This window comes from Cimex lectularius, unplaced genomic scaffold (genome assembly GCF_000648675.2).
Source record: "Cimex lectularius strain Harlan isolate CLEC.00 unplaced genomic scaffold, Clec_2.1 scaffold125, whole genome shotgun sequence".
In the NCBI taxonomy this organism is placed as follows: domain Eukaryota; kingdom Metazoa; phylum Arthropoda; class Insecta; order Hemiptera; family Cimicidae; genus Cimex; species Cimex lectularius.
In genome coordinates, this window is record NW_019392662.1 from 78,849 (window position 1) to 99,034 (window position 20,186).

Consider the following 20,186-nt stretch of genomic DNA (forward strand, 5'->3'; position numbering starts at 1 on the left):
ACGTTCACTCTCAACGCATGCTAGGAACACAAAAATATTAATACTATATACAATCAAAACAGGGGACCTAGATAGTTAGATTCTGCTCAAGCACATTTCTCATACCAGGTGGCATTCAGAAGCGCTGTATATACGTAGCCAAAGAATTGTAACATTTAATTAGTTGGAACGCATCAAACAACCTTTCTATACATGCTCCCAATAATGTCTGTGTGTCAACCTTGTATGGCCTATCCTTAATGGAATCTTAATCAGAGATGGATCTTCAAAGTCCAGGGGGTTTCAGACAGTTTTTCAGCGAATACAAAAAAGGGCATAGAAATGGAGAGCTTGAACATTTAATGGCAATTTCAAATCAAGAAGTTAGGCAGACCATGTAGAGCAAGATTCAAGGGAACATCAAGGATGAGATGGACAGATTGTGTGTTAATGAGAGTGTGAAAAGATAGAGGGGGTGAAGTCAGGCAAGTGAGATCGTGGCCCAAACTATAGCATTAGTGACAGAACATAAACAAATTTAGCCAATAAAATTTTATTTAACAACATAAACAAAAATCATCTCTTTTTCCATTCATTTTCAATTTTATTTTTCATATTCTCAGATTTAGCTATGTCATATGGAGTGAGGCCTTTAACATCTTTGATCTGCAGAGTGTGTGGGGCGATTTCTATCAAAAGATCTACGATGTCGTCCCTTTCGTTCTCAACGGCCCTGTGGAGAGGTGTCCTTCCGTCGACATCAAGGCTGCCTACATCCGATCTCTTATCGATCAGCAATTTGCACACTTCAAGTTTCCCTGTAAAAATTGATACCAATTTTATAGTGACAATTGGGCATTATTCGAAAGGGCACCCGTACCTGCTCCAGCTGCCCGATGGAGTGGAGTCGCCTGACCCGCTTTGGTCCTGGCACCGACTGATGCACCAGCGTCCAACAGAATTTTGACAATGTCGATGAATCCATTTTTGGCAGCGTAGTGGAGGGCTGTGTACCCGCTGGCATCAGTCTCATCCACCCTGTGGCCCTTTTTTAGCATCGAAGATACGCTTCCGGCATCGCCCATAACGGCTGGAATCATCGGACTTCATCACTTGAGCCAAGTTTAAGGTAAAACCGGACTCACCGCCGTACCACAGTCCTCTCTCGAAGTCCATCTCTTCGAGCGTCTGGTGAACGGACGGATTCGTCTGCATATTTAGACTCGATATATGCTTGATTCACGATTTGTTTAGTTTTTGATTAAAACTAGAGTATTTTAACAAACACCTGCACCCCAAATAAGCATAATATTTAATAAAACAAAGCCCATTTTCATTTTACAAACTCTACGGATTTTGAAAAATGGATAACATTGATAAACAAACAGTGATGGAAGGTTATAGTGACTAGCCAGGTTTCAAACTGGGAGGGAAGAAACTACAAAAAAGTTAATTGAAGCTGGTATCCAACAAAATTATTATTTTTATTATTTATTAATTATTATACAGGTTTTTTAAATAATAATTCATAAAATCATATCTATGAAATAAATATGTATTTTTATATTTATGTATATTTTTTGCTTTAGTCGTTATCCACCACGTCAATCGAAAAGGAACATAATTTTTATTTTATTAATTCTTTACACCGGAATTTCACTTTTGCAAGCCATCCCTGCAATTATAATCCAATAGGTCTAAATTAGAATTTTTTTTGTAGCAGAATGAACATTTATGTAGGCAGCGGCACTTCAAGCTTCGAACGGTTTCCTTCTTCCTCGTGAGTGGCGGGACATGTTAGAAAAGTGTGCATTGCCTGTTTGACACCGGTCTTTATAGTTTTACGTACGATTTATGTTAATGCACGTCAATTTTTCGGTGAGTTACATTTCGTAGTAAATTTTCAGAATTCTTCGGTACAGCATCACACAGCAGCGTAGTTGTGTCCTGCAGCTTCTTCCTTTCTGTATTATATGTTGGGTATTATCATACGCTCCATTGATTTTACAACCAAATAATAGTCACAAATCGGAGATTCGTTTATCATTTATGCCAACAACCTATTTGTTACAGTTTGCATAGGTTTATTTGCTATTCTTATTGTAGTACTGCAGGGGGGCTTGCTTAACCTCGACCCGAGGAATATCGAGTACCTTGGGGTGTGTGACGTCTGTCGAGTAAAGTAACTTATTAGCGAGAATGGAGTAGGTTTGACTCCCCCCGAGGAATGTCGAGTATTTTAGGGCGAGTGAATATGTCCAGACTTCTATGTTTGTGGTAATGTGTATTATGTATTTTATGTTATGTGTCTATTCTGTAGTTGATAACTTGAGGTACAAGTACGAGGTTAGCATTTTAGGATATCGACTTAGGTTTCATATAAAAGCAGAGGATTAGTAACAGACAGTCAAATGGCTGCAAGTGTGAAAAAATATGCATGAAAGACCAGGAAAAGAAGTACAAACAAGAAGAGGGTGATTACCTCAGCTGTTTGTCGGCCTATAAACCTCCCACTCGATATATATCGTAAAATTTTAAAATTATCTCTTCTACTAAAATTACTGATTCGCAAGATTTTTTTTACCAGAAAATATTTCTGGTAAAATCCTGATGAAATTTTTCCCATTCATCAAGAACAGACATTTCCAACTTCAAGATTGTTAGCCTGGGATTCGCCGTCGTACTCGTCGCTTAAATTGGTCCCAAATGTGCTTGATCAGGTTGAAATCTGGACTTCGACCTGGCCACACCAAGCACTCAATTCCAAACTCATTCAAGTAGCCATCCGTAATCCGTACTCTATCGGGTCGGCATGACCCTGCATCAGGAAGAATATCTCACCGATGAAGAGGGGGGCAATGGCACTACATGTTCTTCGATTATATATTCAAAGTACCTCTCCTTTCTTAATCGCACAACAACCAATTCTGTGCGGGCGTCCAAGGAAATGTCATCTGAGCACCCCACAGCATGGGACGTACCATTCTCCTGAGCGTCTCCACGAAAAGAGGCCTCGCTCCAAACTTCCAATGCCCAATTCACATGCTCCCGGGCGAATTGAAGGCTGGCCATTTTCTGAGCTGTGTTAAGAAGAGCCATCCATGAGCGGGAGCCGGGCCCTGAGGTTATTTTCGTTGAGCTTCCATTTCTGGAGGAAATCGAAACATTTCGGATTTGTCTAATTTCTTTTTGGTTTCTTACCTCATTTCCCATAATGCTTCGGTTTAGTAAAACCTTATGAATCCATCTTTCATCTATCTCATCTGTAGACCTAGGTCGACCATGTCCTGTCCTTCTAGTGTGAAGCCCTGTTTCTCTGAACCGCTGAAGATCCTTTTCTGTGGAAGAGTAATGTACACTCAGTATCCTCGTGACTCAGCGCTGGCTGTCGTTAATCTGACAGTGTTATGACCCTGACACTGCCATACTCCCTCAAATGCCTGACTGGCGCCATTGAAAAAGGTTTAAGAATAAGAACAATAATTTGTTGAAGTGGTGGGAGCGGTCAGGAATGAAGTATCTTAGAAAAACACCTTTTTCATTTTTTTGCCGACGTTCCGACTTTTATTCGGGTCATCCCCAGGGCCTGGGTAAATTAAAAAACATATGTTGATTGGAAAAAATACAATACAGATGAAGTGAACCAAGTATTTCATATATTCAATTCATTGAAAAATGGCAAAAAGGAGGGAAAATTCAAAAGGTGCGGTTGAGATGGGAAGTTGGTGTCCGAGTGGACCGAGGTCACGATAGCTCAAGTGGTAGAGCAGCGGCGTATCAAGCCGAAGATCGTGGGTTCGAATCCCGCACGTGCCATTGACTTTTTTTATCTCAACTAAAAACCTTAATTACTTGTAGTATTTCTTCATATAGTTACATCTGTATTTTATTTTTTAAAATCAACATGTTTTTTAAATCACTCAGTAAATAAATAAATTATACTTTCAGTGTTGCACCGACAGTCGGTGATATCGACAAAACAACGTAAAATCAATTTGTTTTAACGAGGGTTCGCAACAGCAGAGGTAATATGAACCCTGGTGTTTTTAAAAAAAAGCTCATTTGTAAGTATGTCGGATTCGAATGCAGGGCCGCTGGATTCGAACCCCGGATCTTTACCTTACAGTGACGAGCGCCGTGTCAACGCGTAAACCGTTGCGGCCACCGATGCCCCTAAGGAATTGGCTGCCAAAATTTTAATAATAATTTTGCCAACAGTTTTTTTTTTTTTTTTCAACTGCACTTAAATTTTTTTTCCTCCCTCCAGTAACCCTGGAGAAAGGGCGTTTATTTGTTGTCCGTTCCCTTGCACTTTAAATATGCAACAAGCAAAAATGTTGAAATTGTTATTATATTGTGTCTCCACAAGGTGTTGAGACCCATGAGGATCTTTAACGTCCGGACTTATCCTCGAGGGGACTTCTCAGACGCTCAGTGTTCTCAAAGAGAACACCAGGAAGATTTTACATTAATGGGTTTGTCACATCCCTTGGCTAGCGAGGTGGTGTACATTGCTAACCAAGTTCAGAAGCCTTTCAGCCGTGCCTTTCACCACCCTGGAGAGATAGATAAGGCACTATCTCCGGGTCCGGTTGGCCGGTACCCTCCAGCTAAGGTACAATTTGTTTATAAACCACGACCAACACGAGTTCAACCTCAATTAGTAGAGCCGCTTGGATACTCTATTCCCGTGGTTATTATTTTTAAGGTGGGACTGATCGCCCACCCGGGAGTTCATACGAACCCCCTACTGATGCACCCGTTGCCTGAGGGATGCGGGTTCAGTAAACCAGAGAGCCTCTGCCAAAGCTGTGGGGGGAGGGAAAGGGAAAAGGAAAAGATTAAGGAAGGATAGGGAAGGAATTTTGCCTCCAGGCACCAGGGTTGATGGTCGGACTTTCCCTGGGCCCACAAGGAAGGTGTCCCTGTGGGTAGACCCGAAGATTCAGATTCCACCACCACCCTTTCGAACTATCCTAACCGTACTGCTCGAGCCCTCTCCACTCATTCCCATCCTGACACCCTTCAGGCGCCTCAACCGACTGGTGGCATCGGGACCTTGACATCTAATCGTACACTACCGGTGTAGTGCTGGCATTTATTACTATGTACACATATTTGTGTAGTATACGATCCTGTATAGGTAACAAATAAATTGAAAAAAGGCATAGACGATAGTTCGCAGAAGTTTATATTGTAGGGTTTGTAGGCTGTTGAGATTGAAATGCTTAACGGTTCTGTACAGTTCAAGTCCTTATGTCCATAGTGGGGCTGGCAGGACAGTATATAGTCTTTTTCTGTTTGGCATTGTAAGTTTGGATCGCTTTTCAGCAGTCTGAATCTTGTATTTAAATTTTTACGTTTGAGTCTCGTATGGGGATTCCATACGTTTCTTTAGAGCTCAAGAAGAGCTATCTACTTATTGTTTCCGAGTGCACAATGCAACTGGTCACGATTGACCACCCGCCCCAGAAGAAATAAGCGCTGTAACAACGTTCCAACCTTGTTTTCCCGAGGCAAAAAGTTCGTCTGCGAGGTACCCCATTGTTCGGAAGCTGTTCAAACGAGGTCTATTCTTGCGAGAAGCCGCTCTCTCCCAGATTCTAAGATGAAAAACGCCGAAAGCCTTTAGGTCGGTCACAAAACTCTGTTTTCCCCCCGCGAGGATGGCAAGACGTGTTTTAAGAAAGCGTAGGCCCCCTCCGAATGAAGCGGAGGAGGGCCCGGTGCCGAGCCGACTGTGACTGCCGGTTTCAGTGCCAGTCACTCGGCATCACTCGTACCAAGACGGGTCCGAGACATGTTGGAGAAACCAGTGCCCATCCACGAAAGTGCCACCCTACCAAGGATTCAACAGTTCATCAGGCAGGATGGCCAACTCGATTCATACTCTCCGGTAAAAGAAAAATAAAAGAATCAAATTATCAAAATTGTATGCACGGAATAAAATTGTGGCAAGACCCTACGTTTATAGGTGTACCAAATTTAATCCCACGATTTTAAAAATACGAAGACTTTTCTGTTTTTTAAAAATATTTAACACCTTCCATGTGCTGCAATAACTATTTAAAAAAATTAAATCGTTATTTTAACGTAAAAAATGACATAATATTTAGTCATGCCACTCGTAAAAGTAATAATTTTTACCGGTCGACAAGCCGATAAAAAAATTGAAGTTAAATTTGCCCGATAAGAATGTCCTGTGAAGTCCCAAAACAAAACAAAAAATCTTTAGATTATATAATTTACACCATTACATCAGTATATAACATTTTTCGACATAATAATTGGAAATAAATTAATAATTTCTCGTCATAATTGGAAAATTTCACGCCAAATTTCTGAAACCGTTTTGGTAAAATTATTCTACTACCCTTCAAATAATGCTGCTCTTGAAATAATTCGCTATGTCTGGAGTATTATCATTTTTTGGATTGAAATTATTTTAATCAGTAAATAAATTTTAATGTCTCTATACTTCAAAAAGTCAGATAATAATTTTTACTATGTAATTTATTCATTTTAACCAAAATTCAAAGAAAACAGCTTGGAGAAATGGAGTTAAGGCGAAATTTCATATTCTAACTTCGTACAAGTTGGTGAAATTTAGCATGTCGTAGTGAAAGGGACCTTATAGAACTTTTATTTATTTATTTTTTACCATATTGTGTTTTTAATTTAATTAACTATTTTAATTAATAAAAATCAATTTAAAAGCAAAATCTTAGCTTAATCTTGTATGATGTTCGTTAAATTTACTCGGAGTCATTTAGCTGTATAGAACTCGATTTTTTTTCTGTCGACTAATTTATCCTTTTTTGATGCTTTACGTAGGGATGAAAAATCGACTTGCTTTGTGATTCCGAGCTATATTTTACAGAAGGATAACCACTAGTTTTTCATATATGCATTAGCGGTCATAATTATTTTAATTAATGATTCTTTTTATATAAGGTCTTGGTTGAAAAAGCAAGTGTCACGAGCAGGATTCGAACCCACGAACTTCGGCTCAATACGCCGCTGCTCTAACCGCTTGAGGTCGTGATTTCGAATCCCGCTCATGACACTTGCTTTTTCTCTCAACCGAGACATTAGATTAAAAGTTTAATTAATTGAAATAATTAAAGTTTTTCTTGTGACAGTACGGTACTGAAAACAGATTGTTATCCGAAAGCCGGCGACTTTCAGTAAGACGAAAGCAACTTGTAATAAACATTACGATGACTAACTTTTAAAATGTCACAAGTCTTATAAGAAACTTTGACCCCTTGCATGGTTGCGTAAATATTTAAATAACGTTTTTTAGAATGCATTTCAGACGAACTCTCTTGAAATGAGCCAAATGCTCTTTATAAAACTATGCCAAAGCCAAGGAAAACTAAACGCCCTGTTTCAGATAAAGTCAATCCATCTTCACTACATTCTGACATATTCTTGCATTTCGTTCGATAAATTATAAACATACCGAGCCATATATATAGTTTCTAAAGATAACGCTGTTGTTATTTTCAAAAATACCACTCATTTCTTAACATCAGTTTTACATAACCCTCAACTGTTGTAGAAATACTAAAAGTCTCGTTTATAACAGAAATTAAAACTAAGACTTTCCATTGATTTTATCACAACAAACATTCCAATTTTCATATTTGACCATATTTCCATTATACTAATTTTTCTGTACATGTATGCCTAACTCTTTCAACATTTTACAACATTATATTTTAACAAAACAATAAAAAAATACATAATAATAAACATGAAAAGGCATTAATGTGTATTTAAAAAAAAATCAGTAATAAATGCGTGATTTAGGCGCACATATGCTGAAACGCTACAACATAAATGAAATGTCATTTGTCAAAAACAACCTGCCTACGAAAATGATCTACGATAAATATAATAATAAAAATAATCCACAGAGGAATAAAGAGGAAGGATAGTAAAAATGAAACGAATAGACTAAATTTTCATGTAAAATAAACCAAAATAAAAAAGAGAAAGTTTGTTGAGTCAAATAAATCAATTTTAACTCACCTTTTATACTACACAAAACACTTACGCCTCGCTCTTTCTCTTTCACATTCACCTACTCACTCACTCACCTCTCTCTCACTCCCTCTTACCTATGCATATATCCTATCTCTCCCATTCACTTATTCTATGTCACTCGCATTTCTTCTCTCTCACTCACTCACTCGCTCTTTCTCCCTCAATCACACTTCCTCTCACTCACCACTCACTAGCTCTCTCTCACCCACTCACTCACACTCTCTTTCTCTCTCACTTTCTCTTTCAGTCAGTCTCTCCCTCACCAACATAAATGAAATGTCATTTGTCAAAAACGACCTGCCAACGAAAATGATCTATGGTAAATATTATAATAAAAATAATCCACAAAGGAATAAAGAGTAAGGACAGTAAAAAGGAAACGAATTGAATAAATTTTCATGTAAAATAAACTAACATAAAAAAGAGAAGATTTGTTGAGTCAAATAAACCAATTTTAACTCACCTTTTATACTACACAAAACACTTACACCTCGCTCTCTCTCTTTCACATCACCGACTCACTCACTCTCTCTCTCACTCACTCACTAACTCACTCACCTCTTTCTCACTCCGTCTTACTCATCTATCCACACACCCTATATTTCCCTTTCACTCTCACTCTCACTTACGCTATCTCACCCACATTTCCTCTCACTCACTTACACACTCACTCACCTCTCTCTTACTTACCTATCCACACACCCTATATCTTCCTTTCACTCTCACTCTCACTTACGCTATCTCACCCACATTTCCTCTCACTCACTTACTCCCACACTCACTACTCACTCACTCACCTCTCTCTCACTCTCTCTTATTTACCTATCCACACACCCCATATTTCCCTTTCACTCTCACTTACGCTATCTCACCCACATTTCCTCTCACTCACCTACACACTCACTCACCTACTCACCTCTCTCTTACTTACCTTTCCACACACCCTATATCTCCCTTTCACTCTCACTCTCACTTACGCTATCTCACTTGTATTTCCTCTCACTCACCTACTCACTCACTCTCTCTCACACTCTCACTTCCTCTCACTCACCCAGTCACTCGCTCCCTCTCTCTCAACCACTCTCTCATTACACCCACTCACACTCTCTTTCCCTCTCACTCTCTCTTTCAGTCACTCTCTCTTTCACCCACTCATCTCTCTCTCACTCTCTTTCTGTCTTTATACATATGCAAAATTTATAAATATGATAAGTAAAAATTTTCAATTTCCGAGTAAAAGAAATATTGGGTTTTGGCTGGTCATTTTTCTCTTTAAATAAAATCTTCACTATGTTCCCACAATTATGGAAAGTGCTAGGTATATTAATTAAAAATATCATTTTAAAACGAACACATAATACTCCGGTCTTTATCAGTCGAACCGTCTGGATCGTCCCGATTCTTTGTACGAGATATTCGTCAAAATTTGGTATTTTTTTACCCAGTTTAACGATTGAAAGTTCGTGCTAGTACCTTTTTCATATTTATTTAGTCCCTTAATACGTATTCTTATTGTGTCAACTTTGACTCGTGTGTCTCTACTGTAGTTCTTATACCACTAGGTCTTGTTTTTCGTAATCGTAGTTCCCTTTTAGAAATAATAAATAAAACAACATACAAATTAATCAATCAATATGGCGAAAGGCCAAAATGTGCCAAAATTTGGATAGGCAGGCAAAGATGTTCGGAAATCATGACGTTGACCTCAAGAAGAAATCTCACAAAATATTTTAGATCTAGTGATTGTTTACCCTCATTTCCTGTCGTCTTCACTTTATATATTTAATATTATTTTCTATTTTATAGTATCCCATGTATGTTACTGGTTATGTATATATGTATCAAAATTTATTTTCCTTAATTTTTAAATATTTTTGCATATATAGAATATACATTTTCTCAAGAATGTTTACTCGTATGTACAGTATCTGAATTTTTGGAATAATTTTAGGTTTTATTTGAAAAAAATATGAACAAATAAGAATAATTTGAATTATTATATTTTTCTTATTGGAAGCCACTTTTTAAAGTAGTTTCGTTAAGCTGGGGTGTTGTTTATTTAAATAAAGTATGCTTACAAGTCTGAGTAAGTCTAATACATCGTATTAGTCAACTGTCGTCGGACAGACATTCAATGGGAAGAAGGAAATTATTGAAAAAGTCACCCTTCGAAACTTAGTCACTCGGAGGTCGATCTCAAGGGCCTTTAATTGCAGTCTCCGATGGTCGAAGGCCGTCCCAGGTCCTTGTCAAAGTGTCGAAGGAACAAACATGGAAGAACAAACTGCAGTCAAATTAACATTGTTTGATGTTTAGCCTTTCACTTTAGCCTGAAGAATTTAAATTTAAACGCGGTATTATTAGGTGTTATTAGGACTAAGTATATATTTACGACCCAAAATTTTATTCTTAGAGGAAAAGAACTACATGCAAATAAATTCACTTACTTGCCGTTTGTATTTCGGATTAGTTTTGTTTGTTAGATGCGCTTCTATTTCTCATCATATTCAGTATTTTGTCTGGGCGTTATGTTAGTATGCTTAAGCTGCAACGCTGCTGATAGACTAAAACAGCAAAGATAGGACCAAAATGATCGGAAAAACCTAACTACAAATTCATCACCTCACAGAACTCAAGAGGAAATGACAATGTTTGGTGTTTACTGACTGTTAGTTAATGATTATTTGAAGATCGTGAGATGCAGTCTGGTGTGACGTAGGTTTTAGAAAAACATCCTTTATCGTGTCAACGTTTCGATCTTTATTGGGAACATCATCAGGGCTCAAAGTGTTTGTTTTCTGCGTAGATGTATCATTCCTGTGGGTCATATTGCCAGTGAGGTATTGATGAAAATGGAAATGACAATATTATATGTTGGTTTCAATTTTTTTCAGTTTGAACACGCGCCACAAAATATATTCAGAATAAACAAATTAAAAATTGAAAAAAGATGAATTCATTAATTATAAATCTCACGAAATTGATTTATTATTTTTTATTAAAAGTATAAATAAATAATAAATCAAATAATTACTTTGGTTAAAAGGATCAACTAAAACATGTATATATTATTAATATAATAAGGAAACGTCTGACAAAGGAAATGGTATGCATCGGCGTCAGACCGGCCCAAAGCTCAATAATTACAAGTTACTATTAGACCATATAATCTAACACCAGAAATATTTAGATCGTATTATTTTACGTAATTACGGACCTAGATCGACTAGCATATCACGTAACTTTCACCGTGAACTTTAACAAAGAACTTTTTTAGTTTACACCAATCGTTCAACTGACGATAAAAACAGTAAAGTATTCATGAAAATAAGATTCATTACCATTCCTAAAGCATTTGCTCCATCAAACATATGACACACTATTAATTAATTATCTCCTCGAAAAACTTCAGGGTATAATTATAATACAAAATTGTTCCAACAGAGGTTTATTTTTTTAACATACCTATACAACGCTGAAAATAGGACAAAATTTTCACTGCAATGGAAGTTCCGTATAATTAAAATGATTCATAAGCCAAATCAATTTTCATAGTTCTTTTCGGCCTATTAGCCTCTAATCCATCCTTGCCAAAATTTTATATAAACCCCTTCTCCGAAGATTATTGCTTATGATTGAAAATTTTAATATTATTCCCGATTGGATAATCCCCCCATTCGACAACTCAACTGCTTTCTTTGGAAACTGAAGGACATCCTTCCTCATCTGAGAGGGTTGAGAGATCATATCTGACAGACCGATTTTGCCGCGCCCGTCCGGTAACTGAATTCACACTTGTTCGCATTAGAGCGGGTGCTCCTAGGGAAGCTTACTTGGCCCATTTCTATTTTCATTATACACTGCAGATATTGGTACACTGTGAACATTTCAACACATACATTTGCTGATGATGCAGCGTCTCTTACTCGCAATTCGAATCTCTCCGTAAACACACAGCACTTGAATGAATTGTACCCTGCGTAAATCTGTCTTCCGGTGAATATAAATCTCCATTGCCTTCCTTGTAATTCCAGGCACTGAAGATGACCCGAATAAAGATCGAAACGTCGGTAAAAAAATGAAAAAAGTGTTTTTCTGAAATATTTCATTCCTGGTCGTTCCTTACTACTTTAAAATATTATTGAACAAAGTTCGTAGTCCGGTTAACCAATTAACTTTTTTCAATTAATTAATCTTTATCTCAACCAATACCTTACATAAAGATTAATTAATGGAAAAATTATTTATTTATTTTACAACTGCATACAAAATGAACAAGCAAAAATTATGTTGTCATGTTATTTACAATGATATACATATACACATGAACATACACAATATTGTCTAAAATGTGCATACATTTACGTGTCTGGCGGGATTGATTTAAACAGCCACCATCCAGTGAAAGTGGCTGTAATTGGCCATTATGGCGTGAAATCAACAGCAGTCCCTAGAGTTGCCGAAGTTACAAAATCAGATCGATGCCAGATCAACTGCGCTCCTGTCTTCTATGAGGATTGGAAAGAAGGGTTGAGATGGACAGGTTGCGAATTAACTGGTTGTCATGACAGGATAGTCTGGAGTGAAATTTATTGTAGCTGGACTGGGCCAGGTTTGGGACGTAGGGTGTGCTGAGATCGGAATGGATAGTATGATTGGTGTCTTAGAATGGAGCATCAACTATTGTTGGATTTTGGATTTTAAGGATGGTTTTTGTTAAGATTGGAACGCTTGGCTGCCCTCATAGTTCAAGTACGTAGATCCAAATCGGGGCGATCACGGTAGGGTATAATATTATTATTATTATTTTTTTTTTGTAATGCCTGTTTAGATTTTTTGTCAAGTATCCTAATACACATTTAAATATAGTGGACTCTCGTTATCCGCGCTTGCACTAATGAAGAATTGGAAGAACTTATCAACTGACCACTGTAGAGGATTAATAAGAGAATAAAATAGAAGAAAAACAGGAATGAACAATAGGAAAAATTGGATAAATCTTTCGATTAGTATAAGTATTAAGTATAAGATCTTTCGATAAGTGGAAAAATCATTGAATATAATCCGATAGTGGAACGATACATCACGTTGATTCGATATCGTGCGAAGGTGTTGATGTATGTCATTTTTCGTTCGTGGAATAAACTTTATGTATGTTACCGAACATTTCCTGGGCACTCGTGGCATAGAGGCAACGAAAAGATTGACGTGTTTGCCAAAGAGGGGGCCAACATGGACCTGCTTAGCATCCTGCCACAAAAGAGGATACATCTTAAAATGAATCCTTAATGAGTCCATAACATGGTGGAACAATACCAATGGACCATCTGCAAAACTTACAACTGAACTGTCAGGACAGTCTTTCCCGCATACTCGGTCGTCCTAAAAAGGACAATGAGGATCTTTAACGTCCGCACCTAGCTTATTTGGCCTTATCGGACGTTTTGATTCTCAAGATGAGAGCTGACGCACCTCCACATACGACAGAATGGTGTTACTGCCGCAGCATTGGTGTAGAGGCAGCTCAGCCCCGAAGGGACAAGACAACCTCGCTCCCCGCTTGCCCATTCCGAGTGGTCGGGTCTGCATTAAGCAACAGACCGTATGCCGCGCGCAAAGGGCTACCTAAGCCGAAATACATCAGCCCGGTCTCCCGCGCACTCCCTAGATAGAGAAGGCCACTCTATTTCCCAGAGTATTGGGGCTTCTTTAGCGTTTTTGCCGCGGTTTTGTTTAAAGTGGAATTGCTAACCACCTCCTAGAAGAGTACGCCTACGGTAAAAGCCTCCAATCGAGCTAAGCCTACACCTAGTGCAAAGCATACTCGAGTAGGAGCAATCGATTCACTACTCACTTCCACCTTCATTCACTACTTACGCATTCGAGGGACTTTTCAGCATAATCATGGCGTCCTCAACACCGTATCCTGTCAGGCCGGGTGTATAACGGTTCCTGTCAGGACATTGCCACTTAAAAAGCACATGCTCCGGGTAGGAGTACAGACAGAAGAAACACTGTGCAGATACTGTCAGGAAGAGGAAGAGATCGCAGAACGTATTTTATGTTTCTGTGGAAGCTTGTGTAGGTGCAGGTTTTTGCAACTAGAACTGGAAAAGCAAGATCCTGCACTAAGAAGCCGCTGGCAAAGCTATGGAGGTTGATTAACAATATGAAGCTGGCCAGTGAGTTATAAAAAAACAGGTGCTGAGTTATAAAAAAACAGGTGAGGACTGTAGGTCTATTCAGGTCGAGGTGCAGAAGGCCTTGTGACCGCCTCTTTTATCCCTAGCCCAACTACCTTACATTGTATTTTTCTTATTGAAAAACCTCAAATATGTGTACATAAGTCCATACATAACATTGACGATAGGCATGTGAAAGCGCTTTAGTACCAATTCGTATTTAAATATCTGTTTTTTTCTGATATTTTTGTCGGGTCCTTGAATGTACAGTGCTTTTTGTTCGTATTGGCATTTTAATACACCATTATCGGTTTATCGTTATATTTTACCTTATTTGAACGGGAGATTGGAACTGTGTGCAAATTGATTTTGGTAGACACACGTCAAAATGTTTCCGTGACGGGTGAGATGGGCAATAATTTAATTAATGTGGGATTTGTAGTTTTGGAATTGCCTCTTATCTGTTGGTCCCCAGACCCAGAACTTTACCGGATTACTTGCAATTTCTCCAGGAGCCAATCCCGTAGGAAAATCCATCTGTCGGAGGTGGCAGATTTATAAATTCGCTTATTCCGTATAGGCGGAGAGACAGACGGCCGAGCAATTGCGGAAATTGCACACCCTCCTCGCCGATTTCCGGTATTGAAAAAATTCCGGTCTCAAGAGCGAAATCTAAGCCATCGGAGATGGAAATTCAGGCAGCAATCAATGTGGCGTAAAAATTCCATTATAACTGAATTAATTTTAATTCATTAAAAATTTTCTTTTCGTGTATTTTTCCGGTTCCGATTCATTCACGTGCATTCATGTCTTCTCAAATTACAGACCCCAAATAAGACAAAAGTAGGGATAAAATATAAAAAATAATCATCGTATTGGGAGTGCGAAGGACTGTTGTCATTAACTTAATTAAGTTATAACTTTTTGTTTTGGATAATAATAAGTTAATGCTTAATTTAATGAAAATACAGTAACCCAATAGAATAAAAGTGCATTTATGATGACAATAAATATAATACAAAATAAACATTAATATTTGATTTCATCTTTTTTCTATTCACCTGATTGTAAAATAAGTTAATCTTGTCCCGGGATCTTTGATGGTGGTTGATTTCTGACTGATTTATTCGGGTGCTATTTTATGGTTTCATGGAGTCTTTGGTAATAGTCGTACATCTACATCTTCGTGCATTAACTTGTTGCAAACGTACAATGGGACGTCAGCCATTATCGTTTTAAGACAGGTCTTGGATGCTATTTATTGTTATTATTATTATTATTTTATATATTTGATATCGAGGCAACTTAGACCCCCATAGATTCAGATTTGGCATATCACAGTCATGTAGACCGGACGTTTTAAATGGCGTGAAAATTTGGATTTGGCTAGAGATAATTTGGTTGTTTGATGCTGTACCGTAATTTTTAGTAGTGTTGGTTGTTCTACGAGTGAATGGACTCCTGTTGATGTTCATGTTAGGTGAGGAATTGTTCTATTCGCTGAAGCCAGAAACGTGAAGAACCAGCGAGAAGAGGCGAATCCAGTAAAGTGATCAGAGTCGGTAAGTTCGACCTTAATTACTGTTGAAAGGCCTTGATATGTCCAGGTCAGCTTTTAAACAAATGTTAATCCGACTTTTTGTTCTCACCTTGAGAATAACTCGCTCATTCATATTTATTTCATTAGCTTTAAATTACAGATTTTAATTTTAACTCTACAATTTCTGCACCGGGTATTCATGTATACTTTTTGAATGCCTTTTCTCGTGACTTTTTGTCTATCTATAAAAAAAAGCACAATTCTCAGTACCAACGTTTTTAAGATAAACTTTAAGATAATGAATTTATTTCTTTGAAAATACATGATTTTTTTTTAACAGAAGAAAATGGGTAGGACCACTATATATTCTTCATGCAGGTGGGTACAAATAAATAGAAGTTGTTTTTTATGTAGGGATCGGATTTTTGTGCAGTAAACAACCTAACATGTACACATGCAATAATTAATTTAGATTAATTACTTACCAACTTTTTAAATTTAGATTACAATATTAATACACAGGAGGAAATATTATCTAACCTTGTTTGAATAAAACAAAAACATTTTGTGGTGCTAAAAACACAAAATGTAAATTTTTTTACACATTCATAAAAATATACGTTGTTGTACGTGACATTTTTTCCAAAAAAATTGTGCTGCCTGTTTTTAGCATTGAAAAAGGAAGGTTCCACATTTACTGAAAACAATTTTTTGTAGTAAAAAGACAGTAGTCATTAAACTGGTTTAATCGAATGTAGTCAACGTTTTTTAAATGAAAGAGTCAAATTTTGAATTTAAAATTCATCTCTTGACATTCTCAATGTTTCCTGAGCTCTTTCGAATAGATTCACCAACTTCATTCTGTGAATTTAAGACGAGATTGCTGGATTCCAACCTTGTGCGAGAATTTGTTAGGTGTGATTTAATAAATATTAAAAATTGTGTTATTGTTGTAACTTATAATTCTTTAAAATTTGTAAAATTTTCAGCATAAAACAATGTTTGATTTAATCATATCCCCCGTCGCGTTAAAACTGCTTTTGACTGATGTTCACTTTGCATTACGTTGAAATTCCTTACAAAATCGTTCGATAAATAAAAAAACCCAGATTTTCAACGTACGGCAATTTGAGATTGCCTTTCATGTCTAGATAATAGCCGTGGTATCCCAACCGATGTTCATGAAGAAGAAAGTGTTTTTGCCGTCGAAGTCATCATGACGGTTCTCCATACTGGAGGAAAATTTGATCATAATTCCTGTTTCTGGTAGCTTACATGGTGATTCTGTAGTTTTTCCAGAGCAAAAACTAAATAATAGCTTTTTTGCAAAATGGATGCTTCTTAGGCCAAAAATGGATGAAATTTAGGTCTAGAAGACGCAAAATATAACCAAACAAAATTTGCAATAACACAGAAATCCGGTCTCTAGTAAAAAAAAGTGGGAAAAAATTAAACAAATCTTTAATATTTATTCTTCTCTTCTTTCTTCTTGTTTGTTTGCTTGTTTTAAGATATTTTTAGGTGTTTTTCAGGAACTTACAACCACTTCAAAATATCGTTTTACAAGTTCTTGAAAAAAACACCTAAAACGATCTTAAAATAAGCGAAGAACCAAGAGAAAGAAAAGAAGAATAAATATTAAACAAATCTGCAAACAAGCACCAATAATTAAAAACAATCTTACTATAAAATCTCTATAAAATCATCTATACCAACGAGAGTAAAATGTTAATAGTTTTTGACAAAACTTAAAACTAGGCTTATACTATTTAAATAATTATATAAATATTAAAGTATAATAAATTGAAATTCACTATTTTTCGTGGTCTGCTTGACCAATTGATATCATTCAATTAATTAAGGCCTAATCTTTAATTAATTGAATGATATCAATTGGTGAAGCGGACCACGAAAAATAGTGAATTTAATGGATTAAAATAAAGTATACTTCACTAAAGCTCTCCGTGGCCATTTCATTTGTCGCCGAGAATCAAATAGATTACCCGAAATTTGAAAAATGGCAAAAAGGAGGGAAAATTCAAAGGTTTGGTTGAGATGGGAAGTTGGTGCCCGAGGGGATCGAAGTAACGATAGCTCAAGTGGTAGAGTAGCGGCGTATCTAGCCGAAGGTCGTGGGTTCGAATCGCGTTCGTGACACTGACTTTTTTATCTCAACTTAAAACCTAATTAAAAATTTAAATGTTAAATATAGTACCCGATATTTTTAGAAATTACATTGCAGCTAGCTGACATATCCTCTCGATTTTTTTTCATTTGATATCATAAATTTAAAAGTTCATGCAAATAAGTAATTCGTGTACTACCGGCTAAGGAAATAATTAGCCAGAAACATTTGTTTTGGATGACCTGAATGCTTTGTAAATTTCAATCGCTTGTGTAGTTCCCGACCTGGTAGCAGTAGAAACATGGTGTAATTATGATTTTGAAGATAAACAGCTTATTACCCTGGCTCAGCCCAGTCTCCTTGCGGAAAAGATGGTACAGTCCCACCACGGCACCTGTTTTTCCTCTGTCAATTTCGACGCGTTTAACACCTAAGTTCAATTTAGAATCGAATTTGGACCAACGTGTTTTTTCACGTACGCAATATTTGAATTTCCGATATATTGCCTCTTTATAACCTCTCCATCATTTGGTGAATACCGTTACCTCGGGTTTTGCGTAAGCTTCCATTTGGAAGTAGTTCGATGCTAAAGTGGTCAAATTAAACCAAATTCAACGATTATAAATAAATCGTTGTTCGTTAATTGTTTAGCAAAATTTTATAATCCAAGATAAATTAATCTGTGATAGTCTTGCTCGCCACAATGAGCAATATAGTGTTATGTCGACACCATCTGGAGAATGGCTTTAAAATATGTGTATATTGGAAAAAGATATTACACACAGCCTGCGGGCCTTAGGAATATTTTGTAGGCTGGCGAAATATCATTTGAGCAATCCTAAATGTCCTTTATTGTAAATAATATAGTAACAATAAATCTCACATATTTTGAATGATACATAGTATAATTAAGTGAAAGGATATAGATAAGGGGAACGCGGTGACCAAGTGATTTGGGCGTCCTACGTCCTATGTGCCGCGCTAGCAGTTCTGGGTTCAAATCCCGTTATAGACCGCGGGAGTTTGATTAATAACAATATGAAAAAAGTATTGCAGAGTGGTATTCCTGCTACACCCGATGGGAGGATAAGCCATCCTGCATGACAGGAATTTCTATTTATTATCAGTAAACTAATGTTTCACCACTTAATGATAATTTAAGATCATAAAGGTTTTCATCTTTTCTTTGACGGATGTCCGGCAATTACCCTACTTTGATTAGGATGATAGTTACAAAAATATGGAACATTAATGGGTTAAGCAAATATGTTATCAACCAATAAGCTAATTACGGAAATTGAGATCGTGTATCAAACAATTTTTTTCCAAAGTTATTAATTAAATCATATAATTGTTTGAATTAATTATAATTTTTATCTAAGGTCTTGGTTGTGATTAAAAAGCTAGTGGCCCGAGCGGGATTAGAACCCATGACCTCCGGCTCAATATGCTGCTGCTCTAACCATTTGAGCTAGTGGTTCCGAATCCCGATCGGGACACTAGCTTTTTCATCTCAAACAAGACCTTAGATAAAAAGTATAATAAAATAAAATAATTCATACGATCAATTATTACTACTAAAATGAGTCGATTGCACTGAACTAAGGAGCTAGGAAGGTACAATAAGCCAGAAGGCTGCAGTGTCTGAAGAGCACGAACCCCGCTTCCTAGTATCCTCATCATCATCATCATTATCACCATCATGACTACTAAATACTCACATGGATTCATATAAATTGCTTTTAGAGTTGTAAGTTTCGAAATGTACATTTGGCTTTATTGATTTTCCTAATCCAATCCGAGCAGAATATAAGCAGGTAGTAGGAAAGAAAGATAAAATAATGAAAGTCCGGTTCTGCTGATCATCGGTCGAAAATCGAGTTCCTTCGGGAAGGATTTCTTTTTTTTTGGAAGATCACGTTTCTGGCATAATTAATAATCACAATATCACGATTCCTGTTTTATCGCAATCGTGAAGATTTGTAAAGATTTCATTTTTTTTAAAGATAAACTAAAAGAGATGTTTTAAATTATGAAGCGTTATGGTTTTTTCACTGTTTGAATAACTCGGGGCCGTAGACGTACATTTTCAAGTTTCCTAAACTTTTGTCGAATGAAAACGACTCTGAAATTAACAGACGTAAGAAAATTGAACAAAATGCACTGTTGGACAAATTTAACGCACCACTCAATTTATTTAGTTTAAAATCATATCCATTATTTTTCTACATTAGTTACAGGTAATTAAGAGCCAGTCAGAATAAACCGTAAATAATGCTTTGTTTTCTTTTGTCATAATCATATTTGC

General features: G+C 36.9%; 1 protein-coding gene across 1 annotated transcript; it reads right to left on the minus strand.

Annotated features, from left to right (window-relative positions):
- Nucleotides 1–529: 529 nt before the first annotated feature.
- LOC106668704 (ankyrin repeat domain-containing protein 39-like) lies at nucleotides 530–1,382 on the minus strand. The gene is made up of 3 exons (XM_014397679.2): nucleotides 1,125–1,382; nucleotides 860–1,069; nucleotides 530–797 (listed from the first exon to the last, which is right to left on the minus strand). The coding sequence occupies exons 1-3, from the start codon at nucleotides 1,192–1,194 to the stop codon at nucleotides 556–558; spliced, it is 522 nt and encodes a 173-aa protein (XP_014253165.1). The 5' UTR covers nucleotides 1,195–1,382; the 3' UTR covers nucleotides 530–555.
- Nucleotides 1,383–20,186: the final 18,804 nt, after the last annotated feature.